Source organism: Lutra lutra, chromosome X, assembly GCF_902655055.1.
Source record: "Lutra lutra chromosome X, mLutLut1.2, whole genome shotgun sequence".
In the NCBI taxonomy this organism is placed as follows: Eukaryota; Metazoa; Chordata; class Mammalia; order Carnivora; family Mustelidae; genus Lutra; species Lutra lutra.
The window spans coordinates 58,472,232-58,493,603 of NC_062296.1; the positions used below are offsets into that span (position 1 = coordinate 58,472,232).

Here is a 21,372-nt window from a genome sequence, read left to right on the forward strand (position 1 = left end):
CTCTGAGGAAACCGGTTTTTTTCAGGCTTTTGTTCTCTGGAGGTTTTTATGTTTGTTCACATTTTTTTTTTAAACCCTAAACTTATAGGTAACAGAGACTTACAGGTAAGTTATAGAGAACCTAAACTTGTAAGTACCTTACAGAGAACAGAATGGTAGCTGCCAGAGAGGTCTAGGGTGAGGGGTGGGCAAAATTGGTGAAGGGGGTCAAAAGGTATAAGCTTCCACTTATAAAATACGAAAATCACAGGGATATAATGCATAGCATGGTGACTACAGTTAATAATACTGTAGTACATATTTGAAAGTTGCTAAGAGAGTAGATTGTAAAAATCCTCCTCATAAGAAAAAGAATTTTATAACTATATATGGTGACAGATGTTAACTAGATTTATTGTGGTGGTATTTTCACAATATGCACAAATATTCAATCATTATGTTACACATCTGAAACAAGTATGTTATCTGTGAACTATACTGCAAAGAAACATCTAGTAACTTCTCATCTCAGACTAGAAGCCAGTCTCTACAATGGCCTACAAGGCCCTCTTGTCATTGGACTCTTCTCAGACTTCATGTATGTTTATTGAATAAATAAATAGATGACCCTCTAAAACAAAGGAACACAAGTCTGACTAATCATCAGAACCATCTGGGAACTTTTTAAAAAGCAGATTCCAATAACATGGAGGACATTAGGAGAAGGAAGGGAAAAATGAAGGGAGGGAAATCGGAGGGGGAGATGAACCATGAGAGCCTATGGATTCTGAGAAACAAACTGAGGGTTTTAGAGGGGAGGGGGGTGCGGGGAGGTTAGCCCAGTGATGGGTATTAAGGAGGGCATGTACTGCATGGTGCACTGAGTGTTGTATGCAAACAATGAATCACGGAACATTACATCGAAAACTAATGACCTACTGTATGGTGACCAACATAACATAACTTAAAGAAAAAGCAGATTCCAGGGGTGTATCTCAGAAACTTTTTAGTCAGTCTTTCTGGGATAGGAGATGGAAATCTGTATTTTTAAAAGCACCCTAGGGGCACCTCAGTGGCTCAGTGGATTGAGCCTCTGCCTTTGGCTCGGGTCATGATCCCAGGGTCCTGGCATCGGGCTCTCTGCTCAGCGGGGAGCCTGCCTCTCTGCCTACTTGTGATCTCTGTCAAATAAATAAATAAAATCTTAAAAAAAAAAAAACGCCCTAGGTGGGGTGAATCTTAGAAGATTCTCAAGATGGAAAATACAATGAATTCTCTCCCCAAGCAGACAAAAAGCTTTACTAACTGAAAGCAAGTAACTGCATGCAACTGCTTTAACTGAAGAGGAAAATTTAGAGACTCTGAGGTGCAAAGTATTCGAAATAAAAGCGAATTTTTGAAAGAAAAAGTACACTTTTGGCTCAGAACAGTGGCTTGCAATGGGGAGCAATTTTGCCTTCAAGAGGGTATTTGGCAATATCTAGAAGCATTTTTGGTTGCCACCACTGGGGGTGTTTGCTACTGGCATCTGGGGGATAGAAGCTAGGGATGTTGCTAAACGTCCTGTAAGGCGTGGGACAGCCCCCTCCATCACAATTATCTGTCCTAAAATGTCAATAGTGCTGAGGTTGAGAAACCCTCCTTAGAATAACTGATGGCCATTTTTAGATAAGGTCCCAATGGACCCAAATCCTGTTACAATATTTTCACTGAGAGCCTACTCACTATTCCATATCAGTCAATGCAATATTGGACAGCTAAAAAATTGTCCCCTATTTTTTATTTTGAAAAATTCCAAACATTATAGAAAAGTTGAAGGGGGCCCCTGGGTGGCTCAGTCGGTTAAGCGTCTGCCTTTGGATGGGGTCATGATGGGTCAGAGCCCCACACTGCGCTCCCTGCTCAGTGGGGAGTCTGCTTCTCCCTCTCCCTCTCCCTCTGCCCCTTCCCCCCAACTTTGTGTTCTCTCGTGTTCTCTCTCTCTCTCTCCCAAATAATACACAAAATCTTAAAAAAAAGAAAAGTTGAAAGACTAACATTAATATCCATTTGCCATTCACCTACACCCATCAAATGTTAACATTTGACCCCATTTGCTTTATTCCACACTACACATACTTTTTGTTTTCATTTTGCTGAGCCATTTGAAAGTAGCAGACTTTATGACACTTCAGCATGAATCTCCTACATAACCATAATACCATTATCATACCTAAGGATACTAACAGTAATTCCCTAACATCATCTCCAAACTTCCCAAATTTTCCCCCCAAATGTTGTACAGCTTTAGAGTTCACCACATCCCAATCCAATAAAGGTTCATTCATTGTGTCTAGTTGTTATGCTTCTTTTTTTAAAGATTTTATTTATTTATTTGACAGAGAGAAATCACAAGTAGGCAGAGAGGCAGGCAGAGAGAGAGGAGGAAGCAGGCTCCCTGCTGAGCAGAAAGCCCGATGTGGGGCTCGAACCCAGGACCTGGGATCATGACCTGAGCCGAAGGCAGCGGCTTAACCCATTGAGCCACCCAGGCGCCCCTGTTATGCTTCTTTTAATCCACAATAGTCTCCCATCATTTTGGTCTGTTTTCCAGGACACTGTCTAAAGAGTCCTAGCCAGTTGTCTTGTCAAATGTCTTCTTTTTGGATCTGAGTCATCATTTCCTTGTAGTGTCATTCAACATTTCCCTAAATTTCCTTTCTTTCTGATAAACTAGAAGTGAAGTCTTAGCTTGATTAGATTCAAATTAAGTAATTTAGGGAAGAACTCTTCTTAGGTGATGTCGTGTATTTCTTACCGCATTGCAACAGGAGGAACATAATGTCAGGCTGTCCTGCCTGACATTATAGGAACATAATGTCAGGCTGTCCTGCCTTCAGTGATGAAGTTTGAGGAGAATTATCATCAAATCTCTGCTGCAAAGGTACATTTCCCCCTTGAATGAGAATGTACAAATATCCTATTTCTTAGCAACTTTTACCCCAGTAGTTTTAGCATCCACTGATAATCTTTACCTGAATTAATGATTACTACGGAGATTGGAAGATGGTGATTTCCAAAGTCTATCATTCCTTCTACATTTATTAGCTCACAGTATTCTGTAAAGAGCAAAAGATCTTTCCTTTATTTCCTCCTCCCCCCTTTTTATTATCACTATCAATGTATGGATTTCTGTTGTTAAATCAATTCCCTTCATTATTCTCTGTGATGCCTAAATTATCCCAAATTTGGCCAAGGGATCGGATTTAAGCCTGCTCCTGTGACCTTTTGGTATGACCTCCTTAGTTTTTGAGTACTTCCTATGGATATCTCTGGTTTTAAACGTTAATTATATGATGTTTATTTGCTGAAATTCCCATAACATCTCCCCATTGGTTTTAGTTCTATTTTTAAAAAATTTTTTTTTAAATGTTATTTATTTATTTGACAAAGAGAGCGAGAGAGCCCAAATAGGCAGAGCAGCAGGCAGAGGAGGGAGAAGCAGGCTCCCTGCTGAGCAAAGAGCCCAATGAGGGGCTCCATCCCAGGATCCTGGGACCATGACCTGAGCAGAAGGCAGACACTTAACCAACTGAGCCACCCAGGCGCCCCTACTTTTTTTTTTAGTTCTACTTTTATTTCCTCCATGTGGAATGTTGTGTTACTTAAACAAAGGTATTGTATTTGGGGTTGGAGCATTTCTATGAAACCACTCCACTAACATTGCATGAGCCCATAAATCATTAATTCACACCTACTCATATACCTATATCCCATGTCAAAACAGCTGTATCAAAGGAGCCAGGACATCTGTACTCTGGAAACTATAAAACACCGATGAAAGAAATTGAAGATGAAACAAACAAATGGAAAGATATGCCATGCTCCTGGATTATTAAAATGTCCATACTACTCAAAGCAATCTACAGATTTCATGCAGTCCCTATCAAAATACTAACAACATTTTTCACAGAACTAGAACAAATAATCTTAAAATTTGTATGAAACCACAAAAGACCTTGAATAGCCAAAGCAATCTTGAAGAAGAAGAATAAAGCTGGAGGTATCTCAGTCTCAGATTTCAAGATACACTACAAAGCTGCAGCTAATCAAAACAGTATGGTACTGGCCCCAAAACAGACACATAGAGCAATAAAACAGAATATATTCCAGAAATGAACTCACACTAACAAAGTCCACTAATCTGTGACAGAGGAAGCAAGAATATACAATGGGGAAAAGACAGTCTCTTCAACAACGGGTGTCGGGAAAACTGGTCAGCCACCTGCGAAAGAATAAAACTGGACCACTGTCTTACACCACACACAAAAATAAATTCAAAATGGATGGAAGGTCTAAAGGTGAGACCTGAAACCATAAAAGTAGTAGAAAATATATGCTGTAATTTCCTTGACATTGGCCACAGAAACATTTTTCTAGGCATGTTTCCTCGGGCAAGAAAAACAAAAGCAACGAAGTAAAAAGGCAACCTCTGAATGGGAGAAGAAATTTGCAAATGAATATCTGATAAGGGGTTAATATCCAAAATATATAAAGCTCTTATGCAACTCAGCAGCAAAAAAACAAATAATCCAATTAAAAATTACAGAGGACCCAAAGAGACATTTTCCCAAAGACATACAGGTGGCCAACAGACACACGAAAAGATGCTCAATATCAGTCATCATCAGGGAAATGCAAATTAAAACCACAATGAGATATCACCTCACACCTGTCAGAATGGCTAAAATCAAAAACAAGAAATAACAAAGTGCTGCTTAGGATGTGGAGAAAAAGGAACAAACCCTCATGCACTAATGGTAGGAAAGCAAATTGGTACAGCCACTGTGGAAGACCATATAGAGGGTCCTCAGAAAGTTAAAAGTACAACTACCCTACAACCAGTAATTGCAGTACTGGATATTTACCTGAAAAATACAGAAACACTAATTCAAAGGGATACTTGCATATCTATGTTTATAGCAGCATTATTTACAACAGGCATATTATGGAAGCAGCCCAAGTGTCCATCAATAGATGAATGGATAAATAAGATGTGGGGTGTGTGTGTGTGTGTGTGTGTGTGTGTGTAAAATGGAGTATTATTCAGCCATAGAAAAGAATGAAATCTTGCCATTGGCAACAACATGGATGGAGCTAAAGCGTATAATGCTAAGTGAAACAAGTCAGAGAAAGACACTGTAGTGAAATCACTAATTTGAAAAGATATATATACACCCCTATGTGCAATGCAGCATTATTTATAATACTCAAGCAAGCCATGTCCAGCAAGCCATGTCCAGCTACAGATGAATGGATAAAGAAGGTGGGGTGCGTGCGTGCGTGCGTGCGTGCGTGCGTGTGTGTGTGTATACGTACAATGGAATATTACTCAACCATAAAAAAGGATGAAATCTTACCATTTGCAACATGGATGACACTAGACGGTATAATACTAAGTGAAATAAGTCAGCCAGAGAGAGACAACTACTATATGATATCACTCATATGTGACATTTAAGAAACAAAGCAAAGCAAAAAAAAAGACAAAAAAGTCAGACACTTAAATACAGAAAACTGGTGGTTGCCAGAGAGAAGGTGGGTAGGGAGAGGGTTGAAATAGATGAAAGGGATTAAGAGTACACTTATCTTAATGAGCCCAGAGAAATGTATAGAATTGTTGAATCATTACATTGTATGCCTGAAACTAATATAACACTGTATGTTAATTATACTTCAATTTAAAAAAAGGAGCCAGGTCAAAATTTCCAGGATATGTTCTAGAGGAGATTCACACACTGGGTTAGAGCAAGTCCTTCATACTGCTGCAATAACCACAAAGGTATATGAAATACTGTATGAAGGCTGAGTCATACCCAGCATTAGTTATTAAAATGATCCGGGCGCCTGGGTGGCTCAGTGGGTTAAGCCGCTGCTTTCGGCTCGGGTCATGATCTCAGGGTCCTGGGATCGAGTCCCGTATCGGGTTCTCTGCTCTGCAGAGATCCTGCTACCCTCTCTCTCTCACTGCCTGCCTCTCCATCTACTTGTGATCTCTCTCTGTCAAATAAATAAATAAAATCTTAAAAAAAAATAAAATAAAGTAAAATGATCCCAACAAGCCCCCAATGTTTTCTCTTTTTTTCTTAAGACATATTTACTTATTTTAGAGAGAGAGAGCATGGGGGAGCAGAGGGAGAGGGAGAGAATTTCAGGCAGGCTCCCCGGTGAGCACAGAGCTGGACATGGGGCTCGATCTCACAACCCTGGGATCATGACCTGAGCCAAAATCAAGAGTCTGATGCTTAACTGACTGAGCCACCCAGGTGCCCCTCCTCCACCATTTTCATATAGGTTTTACAGTGATTATAATTCATACATAAAAAGCATGTAAATGCAGAGGTGCCACCTTTTTAGGGTACACTCAATCAGCATTGTGTATTACTCTATGTATTTTTTCAGGCCAGTAAAGAAAAGCCTAGTGAACCTTGAGCAAACAATGTCCCTGCTCTGACAGATAAACAGAACTTTATCCTCTAGAATCAGTAGACCTTCAAACACATACAGACAGATGTAACCCTTCCAGAGGGCACATGAATTCCAGTTCCTCTGTTTGCAGATGTATTTCCAGTATCTCAAATTTGTTGGTGGCATTTGCCCACTGGGGAAAACAATTCTAATTATGTGTGAGAAGTTAATCAATCACATTCAATACATAAAATAGTATACCATTTTATTTATATTTCTTATTTCCTTTCCAGTATGGTCAAAACCCACTGAAGGCAGAAAGAATCCTTATGAAGTGCTTTGTAACTCTGGGCAGGGAGAATGGAACACTCATTGTAGTATAATAATATAACAACAATAAAATAATAATTAAAATAACAAAAATACATAATAATCGAGTGTGACTTTTAAGTATTAAGATGACAAAATAGGAAAGAAAACCTAATGCCTAGTTATGTAGGAATTTTTGAATGATGTGAAATTTTGACATTTTTGAATAGTAAAAGGAAAAAAACATAAAACAAGCAAGAAAGAGAAAGCAAGGTAAGAGAAATGTTAAAGGCAAGAGCAGATCAAATCACATGTCAAGAGGATAAACACACAAGTATACCAATCATCCAGAACGTACCTTTGTTCAGAAGAGGAAGGAAGTCAGGTGCTTTTTCCCCAAAAACCCTTTGAGCATCCTCGGCTTTCATTGATACTTCCTTTGTCTGAACTAGGAAAAAGCCTTTACCGACCATCTGTGGAAAATAAAATTTCATTTAGAGTTTAAAATGAACTTCTAAGATTAAAACAGTATTTTTCTGTATACAATGAGACGCAGCATGTTGATTTTTGTTTGAATCATCCCTCTAATTCAAGGCTTTTGCTCTGATAAGTTTTCACATACACAAGATTTTTCCAGAAGGGTGGTTCTGGGTAAGAATTAGTGTGCACTGCCTAATTTGTTCGTCCAATGAGAAGAGAATGGTTAAGGAGGTAAACTAGGGGACATTTATCACATGACGAAATAGCACAGTTCATTAAACATAACAAATAATACAATGGGGAAAAGCTTACATAATAATTTTGAAAAGCATGATACAAATATATATAGTATAGCCCAATAGTGATAGTCCATATTTATGAAGCCCTGCTGTGCGCCACGCGGTTTTATGCTCTTAACGTGGATAGCGCATTTAACACTCTCATGAGGTAGGTACTATTATTACCCTCATTTTACAGGTGAGAAAATGAAGATACAGAGTGGTAAAGAAACTTAGTCAAGGTCAGACAACTATCAAGTAACAGAACTGTGATTGGAACCCAGTTAATCTTATAATAGACGAAATAAATGAAAGAGTATTCCTAAAAAGACTATTCAAGATATAGTATGTTATGGAGGATTTTTTTTTTGTTATGGATGATTTTTAAACACTTCTATTCTTTATTTCTACAATTCTGTATAATAAGTATACATTAACTTTTAAAATAATGATGAAAGTAGTTTTTAAAAATGCGAAGTATTCAAGCACTTGATTTTTTTTTAGCACAGCCTATTGGATTTTTAAGTATAACCATGACAGACTATGGACTCTGGGAAACAAACTGAGGGTTTTAGAGGGGAGGGGGGAGAGGGGTGGGGGGTGGGGAGTGGGTGAGCCCGGTGATTGGTATTAAGGAGGGCATGGTTTGCATGGAGCGCTGGGTGTTCCGTGCAAACAATGCATCAGGGAACACGACATCAAAAACTAATGATGGACTGTATGGTGACTAACATAACACAATAAAAAATAAATGAATAAAAGTAACAAACATATAGGCTCAACACAGAGCACCTGGAAAATGAAAAAATAGAAACAAATATGAACCAAGGTGCTACCAGTCAAAGGTGCACTGCCATTTGGTTATATGTCCTTTTACCCTCCCAGTTTTCTTTCTCCCCCACTACAGAAATAACAAATGTTCATTGTAAAATCCATATAACCACAAAAAGAAAAGAAAATCCTGCTTTTAATCCAACTCCTAAGAATAACCACAACTGCTAACACTTTAGTATATATATCTTTCCAGACTTAGATGTCTTAAAAAAATTCGGATACTTATATAATATTCTACAAATTTTCACTTACTTGACTGTGAATATTTCCCAGTTATTCCACTATAAAATTAGTTTTAATGGCTGATAGTATTTCATCCAATCAGCTACATTATCCCATACCATTCCTTCAAATTGGATTCAAACTCAAATCCTTTCTCAGAGGCCTCGGTGCTGCCTCAGCAAAAAGAAACATACATACAGGGGCGCCTGGGTGGCTCAGTGGGTTAAGCCGCTGCCTTCGGCTCGGGTCATGATCTCAGAGTCCTGGGATCGAGCCCCGCATCGAGCCCCGCATCGGGCTCTCTGCTCAGCAGGGAGCCTGCTTCCTCCTTTCTCTCTGCCTGCCTCTCTCCCTGCTTGTGATCTCTCTGTCAAATAAATAAATAAAATCTTTAAAAAAAAAAAAAAAGAAACATACATACAAAGGTAGCAGAAAACTGCTTGGACATCCACTGCCAGGTGATGACTACAAAGTTACTTAAAATATCAGAAATAATCCTTTACCTGTTTCTAATTTTCTAGATGGCTCACTACCTCTGATTTTACAGTCAGATTTTATAGTCAGTTTACGTGTTTATCTTTTGTCAGTTTATGTGTAAACTGACGACATAAGATACATGACTGACATAAGATAAACTGACAAGATGATTAATTCAGAATACTGTTACCTAAAAACAAATACTGAATTACAAAACTTGATCGATTTTGATATCTCACTGCAGCTATCTGGAGACTCCTTTTTCATGGAAATTCTTCTACTTCTAAAGACTTGAAAATAGCGGTGACGACCCAACTTAAATTATGCAATACGTTACTTCCAACCAATTCAAACTACTTTTACTCTAATTTATCCTGTGCATATCTGTGATGTAGCTAAGAGGAAGCAAGAAATCTGATTTTCAGGAGAGAAAACTGAGGCCCAGTAACTTCTCTTGATTCCCTTTGGACTGTGTTTTCTGCTTTATCCAGCTTTTCCGGACTTCCTACCTCAAAAAACTATTATGATACATTTAATTTATAAAAACAACGGGAAACAAAATTCTGTGATACTCCTAGGGTTTAACAAAACCAGAGTCAGCAATCACAGTTTCAGTCGAAGCTGTCTTAAGGTATTCAGGTTGTGATACGAGAAAGACTCGAGTTTTGGGTGGGTTTTTCTTTCTTTCTTTTTTTTTCACTTCAGTATTAAGTAGCTCCTATGCATCTTTTCCTGGGAACGTGAGCTTCATTTTTTTTGAAAACACAGGTCAGCTCTCCTTTAATATGTGTGTAAGTGAGTGATCTTTTAGCATGTTTTGATACCCTCTTCATGTGCACTTGCATTTTCTTCTTTTTGTTCTCTGCCATTCCTTAATTCTGTGCTTTCAGAATTAGGCAGGCTAACTCCAACCAAAAAGGCCCAGGGTTTTCCCTTCTAGGCCAAAGGGTGGTATCTGCCTTGACTCCCCACACTTTCGGTCACACTCCTGCTCCCCCAGGCCCTCGTCAACCTTCCTTTCCCACTGAGGCAGATTAGCATCATGCTTAAGGGCTCAGACTGTGGTTTAAAGCCAGACTGCCTGGATTTAAATCAAGGCCCTGCTGTTAACGCTGAGTGATCTTTCGCAAGTTGCTTACTCTCTCCGTGGCTCATTTTCCTCTGTAAAAAGAGGAATAAATGCGCCTATGGCATAGGTTCTTCTAAATTGAGTTACTTCATTTAAATCCCTTGTAAGAATGCCTGGTACACAGTTAACACTACATAAGTGTTAGCTATTACTATTGCTGTCATTACATTTTTGTTTTAAAATATCTTGTAATCCGGAAGGACATCTAAAGACCATCATTCTTCCTGCTCACGTTGCTTTCAAGTGCACACAACACTGCCATTTCACGCATCAGACACCAAAAATTAAAAGGTTAAGAACATCTGATGACCCATGAAGAAAGAGTGCTCGTTTTGATGCCTTTTTTAAAAAAATTTAAACATGTTATATACTCTTTATGTCCACTTCTCAATTCCTACCAAAAAGGAGTTTAACCTGAATAATTATATCATCTGAAAACTGTACATAGATTTTTTTCTAAGTCACCATGCTGTATAATGAAAATGCTGACCTTTCAGATGTTGGATTAACATGTGATTAGATAGCTCAAAGGCCAGAAGTGCTTTTTCTATATCTTACCAATGTGTTCAGCAGATTAGCATGAACAACAACAACAAAAATACCACAGTCTTCAAATTATACTTTGGCTTCTGTTGTTTTGAAAACTAGACTTCAGATATACTTTGTAGATTTCAGACATGGGTTTTCGACATTGTAGGATGTATAGCTACAGAGAGGAGATCATTTTTAGTTTTTTCTCCCCCTATAATCTTCCTTTGACAGAACAGTTACAATTTTTTTAAAAATCCATTCAAAAGGAGACTTGAGGAGTTTTCCATTCACTTTTTCATTTCTGGAAGTCTGACTTTCTTTTTTCTTTTTTTCTTTATTGTGTTATGTTAGCCACCATAGAATACATCATTAGTTTGTGATGCAGTGTTCCAAGATTCATTGTTTATGCACCACACCCAGTGCTCCATGCAATCCTTGCCCTCCTTAATACCCACCACTGGGGTTACCCATTCCCCCCACTCCTCTCTAAAACCCTCAGTTTGTTCCTCAGAGTCCACAGGCTACTCCTTCTGAAGAACATCTGATTAATGGGTGACCAATACATCCCACCACCACCTCCCCACTGGAGTGCCCGCCAACATAGGAACTGGTGCTTCTGGAATGCCTCATCTCTATGTCCCCAGTTATTTTTCCAGTGGAAGCTGCTTCTGCTAGAAGAACTCTTTTCTAGTCCCAAACTCACCGAGTCCCTGCTCCTGAGTCCACCATGTCTACTATTCAGGTTCCTACCACATTCTTATGCACCAATCTCCCCTTCGCACCCATCTCCCCTTCGCGTAGCAACAGGGCAAAGGGAAATACTGTGGAGGGGGATCTCACAGTTGACCCAGCGGCCGAAAGCTGCACTCCTAAAAGTCTTTCCCACCGCCCTCCAACCAATTAAAACTCCAATTAAGTATACCCAACTAAATAAGCTCATGCTTTATTGTGCAATACTACTTTTGTAAGCTTCCGTGGAAATCACTCATTAGAAAGAATGGAAGTTCTCTGAGGGCAGAGAATTTTGCCTATGTGTCTCCATCTCCAGCATATACCCTAGGTCACCAGCTTTAAGTTGCCATCAGTTTTAAGACACATTTCGGATGAGCAAAAATGTGCAAAACAAATGTGCATCCTACAGTCGATGAAATATGGCAACAGAAGTAACTCTTCACATAGTAAGTACTTAATACACGCTTACTGACTTATATTTTTTGAAGTTTCTGTGGGAAAATCTTTTGAGGCCCAAGCAATTGGCTTACAGATATATCTGCAGGGGGCAAGGGACTAGAACTTGAGGATTGCCTGTCTTCCAAATAGCCAATTGTGAAAAGAACAGAAGTTCTCCAGACAGTGGTGTGTTCCTATCTGGGTATGTGTCTGTCTCTCTTCTCTCTCTCCTTACCTCATCAATTAGTTTTCTGGCATTTGCGATAGTGTAATCACCAGCAAATAATACCACTAAGCATGACTCATCGCTGCTTTTCTGCCTCTGACCCCGAGATACTGGAATGATACTTCTATTGGCTTCTGTGGAAACGCGGACAGCTTTGAGCTCTTCGGTAGTAGGCAGAGGAACATGGTCTTGAACTACAGCATCCTCGGGAAGAAGGCTCCAGTTGAGCTCTCCTGACACGGGTGTAAAGTCATGAATGTTGCTCCAGGTATTATTGAAGATACTCAGCCCCGCGTCCTTGAACTGGAATGCTAACTCGGGGTAGTACCATTGGAAGCAGCCAAACTTGATGTTTGTGGAAGACTCAATGATGGGTTGAGTGGCACAGCACAGAAAGACTTCCAGCTTTCTACAATCCCGCACCCGAAACTGTTGGCAGGCGAGCGTACACTTGCAATCTCTGCAATTCCGAAAAAACACACTGCCTTTCACAGGTCCCAGAAAAATCACACAGTTAGTACAGTCATCGATAGTAATCGTAGCAGAGTGATCAAAGATATAGATGTTACAGTTCTCACAGTCTTGAATGAGAAACTGTTGTCCCGCCACTTGGCCAGGTAGGCGACCTACTGTTTCATCCTTCAGGCCACTGAACATGTAGTCTTTTGGATCAACCTGCAGGGACAAAACACAGGCATTGAGTATTACTAACATTATTCAACAACTATTAGTCAAGTGTCTATGGGGTACCAGGCACAATTCTTGGTGCTAAAATAATAAGTTCCTACTCTCACCGACTTTGCGACATAGTAAGAAAATGAAAAGCACAAATTATTTCTTCCAGTAGTTAAGAAGAATGGGGGCAGGGAAAGGGAGAGGAAACTGTGATAAAGAAAGGCTCAAGGACATATCAACCAAACAATGTGTGGACATTGTGTGGATCCTGTTTCAACACACCAACTATAAAAACACTTTTTTGAAACAGTTGGGGAAATTCTCAGCACACAGCATTTTGGATGATATTAAGGAATATTTCAGCTCAGACCCTTTTTCTGATGTTTCACTTTTTAAATTTTAATTCAAGTATAATTAACATTACAGTTTTATATTAGTTTCAGGTGTACAATGTAGTGATTCAGTAATTCCATACATCACCTGGTGCTCATCACAAGTGCCCTTCTTAATCCCCATCACCTATTTCACCCATCCCCCTACCTACCTCCGTTTGTTCTCTATATTTAAGATTCCGGTCTTCTGACTGCCTTTTTCCTTTGTTCATTTGTGTTGCTTCTTAAATTTCTACGAGTGAAAATTTTAAAACTTCTGAAATTGGAAATACACCCAGATAGAAATATATTTCTTTATCCTTCAATAAACAGATGTGTGGGTCTTGGTTTCTAAACCCCGACTGATTTCTGCAATATGCTACAGAAAATGGAAGAACCTGAATGCACAAGAATTACTATATGGCATAACTCCCATCTGCAAGTTTGATTCAAATATTTATTAAGCTTTTCCTACGAGGCAATTCTTCAAATGCCACCACTCCCAACTTTAGATATTCTAAACTAAAGCACACATAACCTTTTAAACAGTATGCCTGTAATTTGTCACATTATATGTTTTAAAATTCTAACTGACCTCTAAGAGTCACAGAAAGGCCATTTTAATTTTTCCAAATTACATTGGAGTCTACTTGCACTGTTCTACCGCTTTGCAAATATTGTATTTCATATAAAACCATTCGTGTGCCAGAAACAGACTCCTATATAGTAGGTAAATTTTTGATTACTCACAAAGGATAATTTACTCATCCCAACCATCACTAACTTAAAGTGGCTTATTCAGTATTGCACAATAAATGTTGTACTTATCCAGTTTTAGATAATGTACTAGAAGGCGTACTGGTCTGTAGCATGAGGCAATAAAAGAGGCACTTTGTTTCCCAGTCTTAATTCTGTCACCTATGAGCAACATGATTTTGGAAAGGCACTTTAACTTCCCAGATCTTCAGTCATTCCACCAACATCTGAACACCCAATATGAGCCAGATAATCTCTCAGGCACTAATGTGAGTACGACCAGCTTTTCCCATAAAAAAGTAAACACTGACCTAAACAGATGATTTCAAAACAACTCGGCTGTGTAATGCAAGATGCCTAGAATATTCTGGAAACACAGAGGAAGGAAACCTGGGGTGGAGGAGGTAGGGTGTAAGAATTTACTAACAAAGTGAGAATGAACCAGCTGGAGTTCACCCCATAAAACAGGTAGGAGTAAAGGATCCTCTCTTTCCACACCAGACAAAAGTGAAAGAATTAACAAAATAAAACTCTTCAGAGAACATGAGGAAAACCAAATATGGTTTGGTGTTTACCAGTGATACTAGAATGGGAGCAGATGAAGCTAGAGAGATAGGCAGGGGCCATATTACAAAGCCTGGAAGTTATCCGTGGGCAATAGGGTACCACAGGAGGGTTTTAAATAAGAGAAATTTACATTTCAGGAAGTTTACTCTGTAAGAATAAGGAGGTGGAACATGGATCTGAGACTCTTGCTGTCGGCAGTGGCTAGAAGAGGAAGATGGGATAAATTTGAGAAATACTGAGGAAGTAGAATCCATCAATTCGGTAATTCAACAGCTGTTGGAGGTAAGGCAGAAGGGTGGGTCCAAAATGATTCCTAGTTCTCTCGTCAGTGTTTTCCAACTGTTTTGGACTATAACGTGCATTAGCAGATTCTTCAACACAGCCCAGTACACCTACTGGTGAGTATTTGCACATGGACATACACCAAAGAAATAAAAGCTTCACGAATAATATTTACCCCGATTTTGTGTTAAGCACCCCCAGCACACACAAAATTTTCTATTATCCCCTGAAGGGTTTGAAAAGACACTACTCTGATTTATATGATTGGATGTTAGTGTGCCATACCTCAGAAAAAGTGAAAAATACAGGAGGCAACACAGGTTTAATGTGGAAAGAAGTATTCAAGCAATTGTTTCTAGGATTTTACAGGTGATGCATGTATATAAAGGTACTGGGGTGCCTGGGTGGCTCAGTCAGTTGGGCGACCCTTGGTTTCAGCTCAGGTCGTGATCTCATGGGTTGTGAGATTGTGCACCGTGTCAGGCTCCGTGCTGAGTGTGGAGTCTGCTTGAAGATTTTCTCCCTCTGACCGTCCCCTCAAATAAATGAACATACCTTAAAAAAAAAAAAAAGTACAGCATTCCAGTTTGGTCTCGAAAAAGAAACCCAATCAGCATAGTTGCTGGTTCCCTATTGCCTAAGATCAACCCCAAAGGGACCGTGTAAGGAAACACCAAGAAAAGGGGAAACTATGAGAAGTCCCTGTGGGGGCGTGTGGGAGGATAAAACAGAAAAGGAACCTCTGGGATTTCTGCTCTTGCACCCCACCCTAAATCTTGAGACAACTGTGCTTCTCCCACACCTGCTGGGACTCAGATCTCTGGTCCAGACTTCGAGTAAATTTAGGGCAGGACAGAAACACTGTGCTGGTGAAGAGGTGGGAAAAAACAGGGGGGACTAACTCTGACAGTTGCTCTGGACCTCTCCAAACCCTTGTTAACTGGCAGATTAAAATCTAAGACGTATCTTCTAATGCTGCTTCTCCCAACGACTAATTGGTCAAGTAGACCAAAAAAATAAACAAAATACAGAAGCACTGAACCACATAATGAGAACAAGCTTAAGTTCTGCATCCAGGAAGTAGAGTGCACTCACAGTTTTCTCAAGGACACACTAAAGCTTTTTAAAAAATCATATAGTAGATCATAAGGCCTAAACAAATTTTAAATAATAGGTAACATACAGACCATGATATGAGACTAACATGTAATTAGGTTAAAAGTTAATAACAAAGGACACTTTTAAAAATTCTTGCCTACTTGAACATTTTAAAAACACACTGCTAAATAACTCATGGGTTAAAGAAGAAATCATAATCAAATCTAAAAATACTTAGAATTAAATGTTAAGGCACCACATTTGGGATGCAGCAAAGACAGTGCTTTGAAGGAAATCTCTAACCTTAAATAGCTATAGTAAAAACACTCAAAATCAGTTAAATATCCATCTTAAGAAATTAGACAATAAACAATAAACCTGCAGAAAGTAGGAGAAAAAAGATAAATAGTAGAAATGAGTAACTTAAGTATTAAATATATAAAACAAAACATCAGCAAAGCCAAAAATATGCTTTGGGGGGGGGGCAAAAAATAGGCAAACTTCTGGCAAGAATGACCAGGGAAAGAAGAACGAAACACGAACAATATGAATGAAAAGGGGGATATTACCATAAATAGAGGTTAAAGGAGAACAGTATCAACAACCACATACCAACAAGTTTTAAGAGATTTTTGTCTATGAAATGAACAAATCTCTTTATTTTTTTTTAAGATTTTATTTATTTATTTGACAGAGAGAGATCACAAGTAGGCAGAAAGGCAGGCAGAGAGAGAGAGGAAGGGAAGCAGGCTCCCCACTGAGCAGAGAGCCCGATGCGGGACTCGATCCCAGGACCCCGAGATCATGACCTGAGCCGAAGGCAGCGGCTTAACCCACTGAGCCACCCAGGCGCCCCTGAACAAATCTCTTTAAAAAATAACTTACCACAACTCACTCCAGAGGAAGTTAAATGCTTAAATAAAATGCTATTACTACTAAAGAAATACAACCAGTGGGCTAAGTGTTCCCACAAAGAAAACACCAGGCCCAGATGGTTTTATAAGCAGATTCCAATTTTATTTATCCCAGGTTCATGCAAACCCATAAAGACAATAGAAAAAGAAGGAACAGTCCTAACTCATGCTATTAGCCTGTCTGGCTAGACCCTAGTAAGAAAAACAAAGACATAAAAGAAGATTTTAGGTTCATTTCACCCACATCTATAGATGGGGGAAAGAAAAAAAAAAAACCCTGCAAATTAAATCAATCCTATAAAAAGAGAAAGCACCACAACCAAGCTGAGTGCAAATGGTTCAGTATTAGAAAGTCTTTCAATGTAAGTCACTATTATGTGATAACAGCTTACATTTTACTCCTAAGTCCTATTGATCTCCTATGGGAATTTATTCTTCAGTAGACTGGAAGCACTTGCTGTGACCCATGTCCTCTGACTCCCCTTTGCCCAGACAGCCTTCCTTCTCCTAGTTCTTGTCCACCTGTCAAACTTCTGTGAAGCTTTCCAGTTTCCTCAACCAGAAGCCTGCTCTCCCTTTTCGGAGTACCTATATTACATTAAATACCAGTGTCCGTCCCTTCTTGTAACCAATCTATTTAAAACTGAAACACCTCCTCCAATACTACCTCTTTACCCTTCTTTATTTTTCTCCAAAGCACTTAGCTTCCTTTTAATGCACTATGAATGCATTATATTTATCGTCTTTATTCTACCAATCCTCTCCATTATGGACGTAAGCTCCATGAGGGAAAGGATTATCTGTTTTGCCCACCCGTTTCCCCCTGAACCCAGAACAATGCCTGGCAGCCAGAGGCACTCCACACACCAATAGTGAATCCATTTTAATTACTTAATCTTTGTTACCTCAGCGTGTGTAATCTGAGGTAGGTGGTCCCCACGTGTCTCCTTAATAAACAAACCTGAAGAGTTAACTAAGTTTGGTCATCACACACTTCTCCACTGCCCATTCTCCAGAAGAAACCCTGATAATGATCAAGAACAACATGATATTCTCAGGGACATTCAGTCAGGTCACTGTTCGAGTTGGCCAACTTCTGAGTAGGAAGATAATTACACAGAAGGAGGCGGAGGCACTCTTAATATCAGGGCTGGGGTTCTCCTTTTTACATTCTCTTCTCTCCCATACCTGTGGTAAAAGCAAGCTGCGGCTGCCTTCCACTTGGAAGGGCCAGTGAAGGGAATGGGAATGTGGGCATGGAGCAGGCTAATGCGATCTGGATCTAATCCAGGCCTTAAAGTGGAGAAAAGGGAACATGCAAGAGTTCTGCTTTAGGCTTTATGGAGCGTAGGAACATTGTCTGGTCTTCCTCAGCCTGTCACCTTGGCACCAGTCCACCTCCCACAGTGGGGCTGAGAAGATCAAGAGCACCAGGATTAGGTGTAGGGAAAAGGAGCCCAGGAGTTGGCCTGTCTCTACCAAGGCCTCAAACCCAATGGGCAAGTAGAATCTTCAAGGTTCAGCTTATGGTTTATCTCACTGTACCAGAAACTCCTTAAAACTCTGATGTAAAACTTTGTGTGTATTCTCCTGGGGAATTAATTTGGGGTTCAAGATTTTGGCCAAATCATCTTTGCTTGAGATATGGATAACAAGTTCAAACATTTGCAAGCACATATATCTGAGAGTTAAGTAGGGAACAAACCAGTATTTGGATAAAAAAAAACAAACAAACAGTAGGGGCGCCTGGGTGGCTGAGTTGGTTAAGCATCTGCCTTTGGCTCAGGTCTTGATCTTGGGGTCCTGGGATCCACAGGTCGGGCTCCTGGCTCAGTGAGGAGTCTGCTCTGCTTTTCCCATTCTCTCCGCCCCCACCCCCATGTGTGCTCTCTCAAATAAGTAAAATCTTAAAAAAAAAAAAAAAAACAATACCTGTTACTTAAAGGAATTTAGTGAATTTGTTTTGTATGGAAATGATACATAAGATGTATAGCATTTGAGAAATTTCAACTACGTTGTTTATAATATAATTAGTACTCAATCAGAAGTTGCAGTTAAGACTTGTTGTAAATGCTGAAATAATAGCCACTTTTACCTTTGAAATCGCTGAGCTGCTACCTTAGTCTGCACCTGAAGTGTTATGTACGGAATACCTATAGCTTCTCCAAATTCAAACATTGAAGCCCTAGCCCAGGAAGTGATGGTACTGGGGTACTGGGGAGTTAGTCCGCTCAGGTTTAAAAGAAGTCACAAGGGCAGGGCCTCATGATGAGATTAGTGCTCTTAGAAGAAAAGACCTACCTCTCTTCTTCCCTCCGACTCCCTCCATCTCCCTCAGTCTCCCTCCGTCTCCCTCCCTCCCTGCACACACAATAGAGGAAAGGCCGTTGAGTACACAAGAACGTAAGGCAACCGAATATGAGCCAGAGAGCAGGCCTTCACCAGTGAGAACTGCAGAACTCTGGGCACATTACAATTCTGTCCAAATCCCTGTTGTAAGATACTTGACCAAACTCTAGCATGGCTTCTAGCAGCACGAGCCATGTCTCTAGAAGGACCCTACCCCCCTACCCCTCGGGGGTAAAATTTTCCTGCCAGGGAAATTTACTATGTGTTCTAGCTAATACCTGATAATAGGCCTCCGACCTCCCTTTCTTAGAGCATTGATTAAAAAGGGCTCCACAGTTGTGAATATGTAAGTCTTAAAACTCAGAAATATCTTTTCCAAGGACCTGAGAGTCATTCCTTTGAAATATAAATATCAGGAAGGACAGGGCCTCTGTCTACCAGTCTCTGTGGGAGGACAGAATCCTAACTTTGATAACTGCGAGTGAACAAACACAGCTGGTTTAATCACATTTACACTGACCAACTTTGTAATTTTCACTTCTCTGACTCTCCCTGCTCCCTCATTTTCCTGATAAAATTGCTGAAATCACCTCTCCACAAACTGGAACGCAGCTCAGCTCTGTCCCCTACTGTCGGCAGTTACTGAATAAAATCTCTTTTCAATGCTTTAACTAATGTCCAGTAGTATTTACCTTTGACACCAGACACTCAATCTGCTGGTACCTTGATCTTGGACTTCTCAAGTCTCTAGAACCATCTAATAAATAAGTGTCTGCTGTTTAAGCCACCTAGTCTATGCTATTTTGTTATGGCAGCCTGAGACAGACTAAGACTGGTTGCCACAACAAAATAACAGACCAGATGGCTTAAACAACAGAAATTTATGTCTCTCAGACTGGAGGCTGGGAAGTCCAAGATTAAGGTGCCATCACAGTTAGTTTCCTGTGAGACCTCTCTCTCTGGCTGGCAGCCAGCAAACAGCTGCCTTCTCCCTTATATCCTCCTCACATGGCCTTCCCTGGTGAGTGCAGGGCAAGCTCTCTGCTGTCGCTTCTCATAAGGACACTGATCCTATCAGATAAGGACCCCAACCTATGATCTCCTTTAACCATAATTACTTCCTTTGAGGCCCCATCTCCAAACACAGCCACACAGAGAGTTAGGGCTCCAACATGGGAATTTTGGAGGGACACAAATACTCAGTCTTTAACAACTGCCAATGATGAGAAGTTAAATGTAATTTTACTATTCTTCTAAGTACTTTATCTGGACACCTCAGTTCTTCTAGTTATGGGGAGAAATTCATGCTATAGTTAAAGATCCTCTAAGCAAAAGAGTTCTAAAGTATAAAATTATTTGGACTGTCAATGCAGTCTACAAAGGAGAAATTTAGGATTTATGTTGCTGTACTTTCTCAACAAATCTTGAAAGTTCTTCAAAACAAAAAGTAATAATAAATAATCTGAAGCTTAGTACCATAGTCATTTTGCAAGAGTTACTAGTTCTCAAGTAAAATGCCCCAAGTCACAAACATGGAAAGGTCATATTCCAAGCTACCTTTTCACGAGAGCCACTTATGAAGTGAGCTTAGTTTAGGCTGTATTTCTTACTATAATCCATAAAAGACAGTAGATACACTTTCAGAATCAAAGAAAACATTTCAACAGCTGCAATTCACCTGAGACAGCTAATAAACTAAGTTAAGCAGTATTTTCCTAACAGAAAATGAAAGTAAACATCTTATTGTTTTACTGAGCAGCAATCCGAATTTTCCATTAAAATTCATCTCCACGGGTAAACTTCCATAATGATAATCTGAGATGAAATGGTGAATTTGTTAATTTCAGTAGAAAGCCTGTCTGCAAAGAAGTCCAAAATAAAGCTCTGGAGTGTAAGAAGCACTGTTATAGGTATGAGATACCATTCTCACTGCTTTATAATCATTCACTCAATGCTCATAAAAACCCCGGGACATGATGGGTTTTTCACCCTCCCACCGCACAGGCGCTTTCTCTCTCTCTCAAATAAAGAAAATCTCTTTTAAAATACTCATAAAAACCCCTGTAAGAGTTGTGTACTATTATTTCTGTTTTACAGATGAGAAAATTTAGCTATTCAGAGGCTAAACGACTTGCCCTAAGTTACACAGTTAGTAAGTGCTTGAGCTCAGCCTCAGACCTAGGCAGTCTGGCTCCTAAGTCTATTTTCTCGGTTGCTTCTTCACATTTAACCATATTCAAACAGAAACCAATGTTTACTGGCACTTAAATCAATGGAA

General features: G+C 39.7%; 1 protein-coding gene across 1 annotated transcript in view; it reads right to left on the reverse strand.

The window, feature by feature from the left end:
* Nucleotides 1-21,372, reverse strand: part of RP2 (RP2 activator of ARL3 GTPase) — a 48,771-nt gene that overhangs the window by 16,493 nt on the left and 10,906 nt on the right. Inside the window, exons 2-3 of the mRNA XM_047715038.1 lie at nt 12,092-12,757; nt 7,094-7,208 (exon numbers count right to left, since the gene is read on the reverse strand). Coding sequence (XP_047570994.1) covers nt 7,094-7,208; nt 12,092-12,757 — 781 coding nt within the window. The remainder of the gene's footprint in view (nt 1-7,093; nt 7,209-12,091; nt 12,758-21,372) is intronic.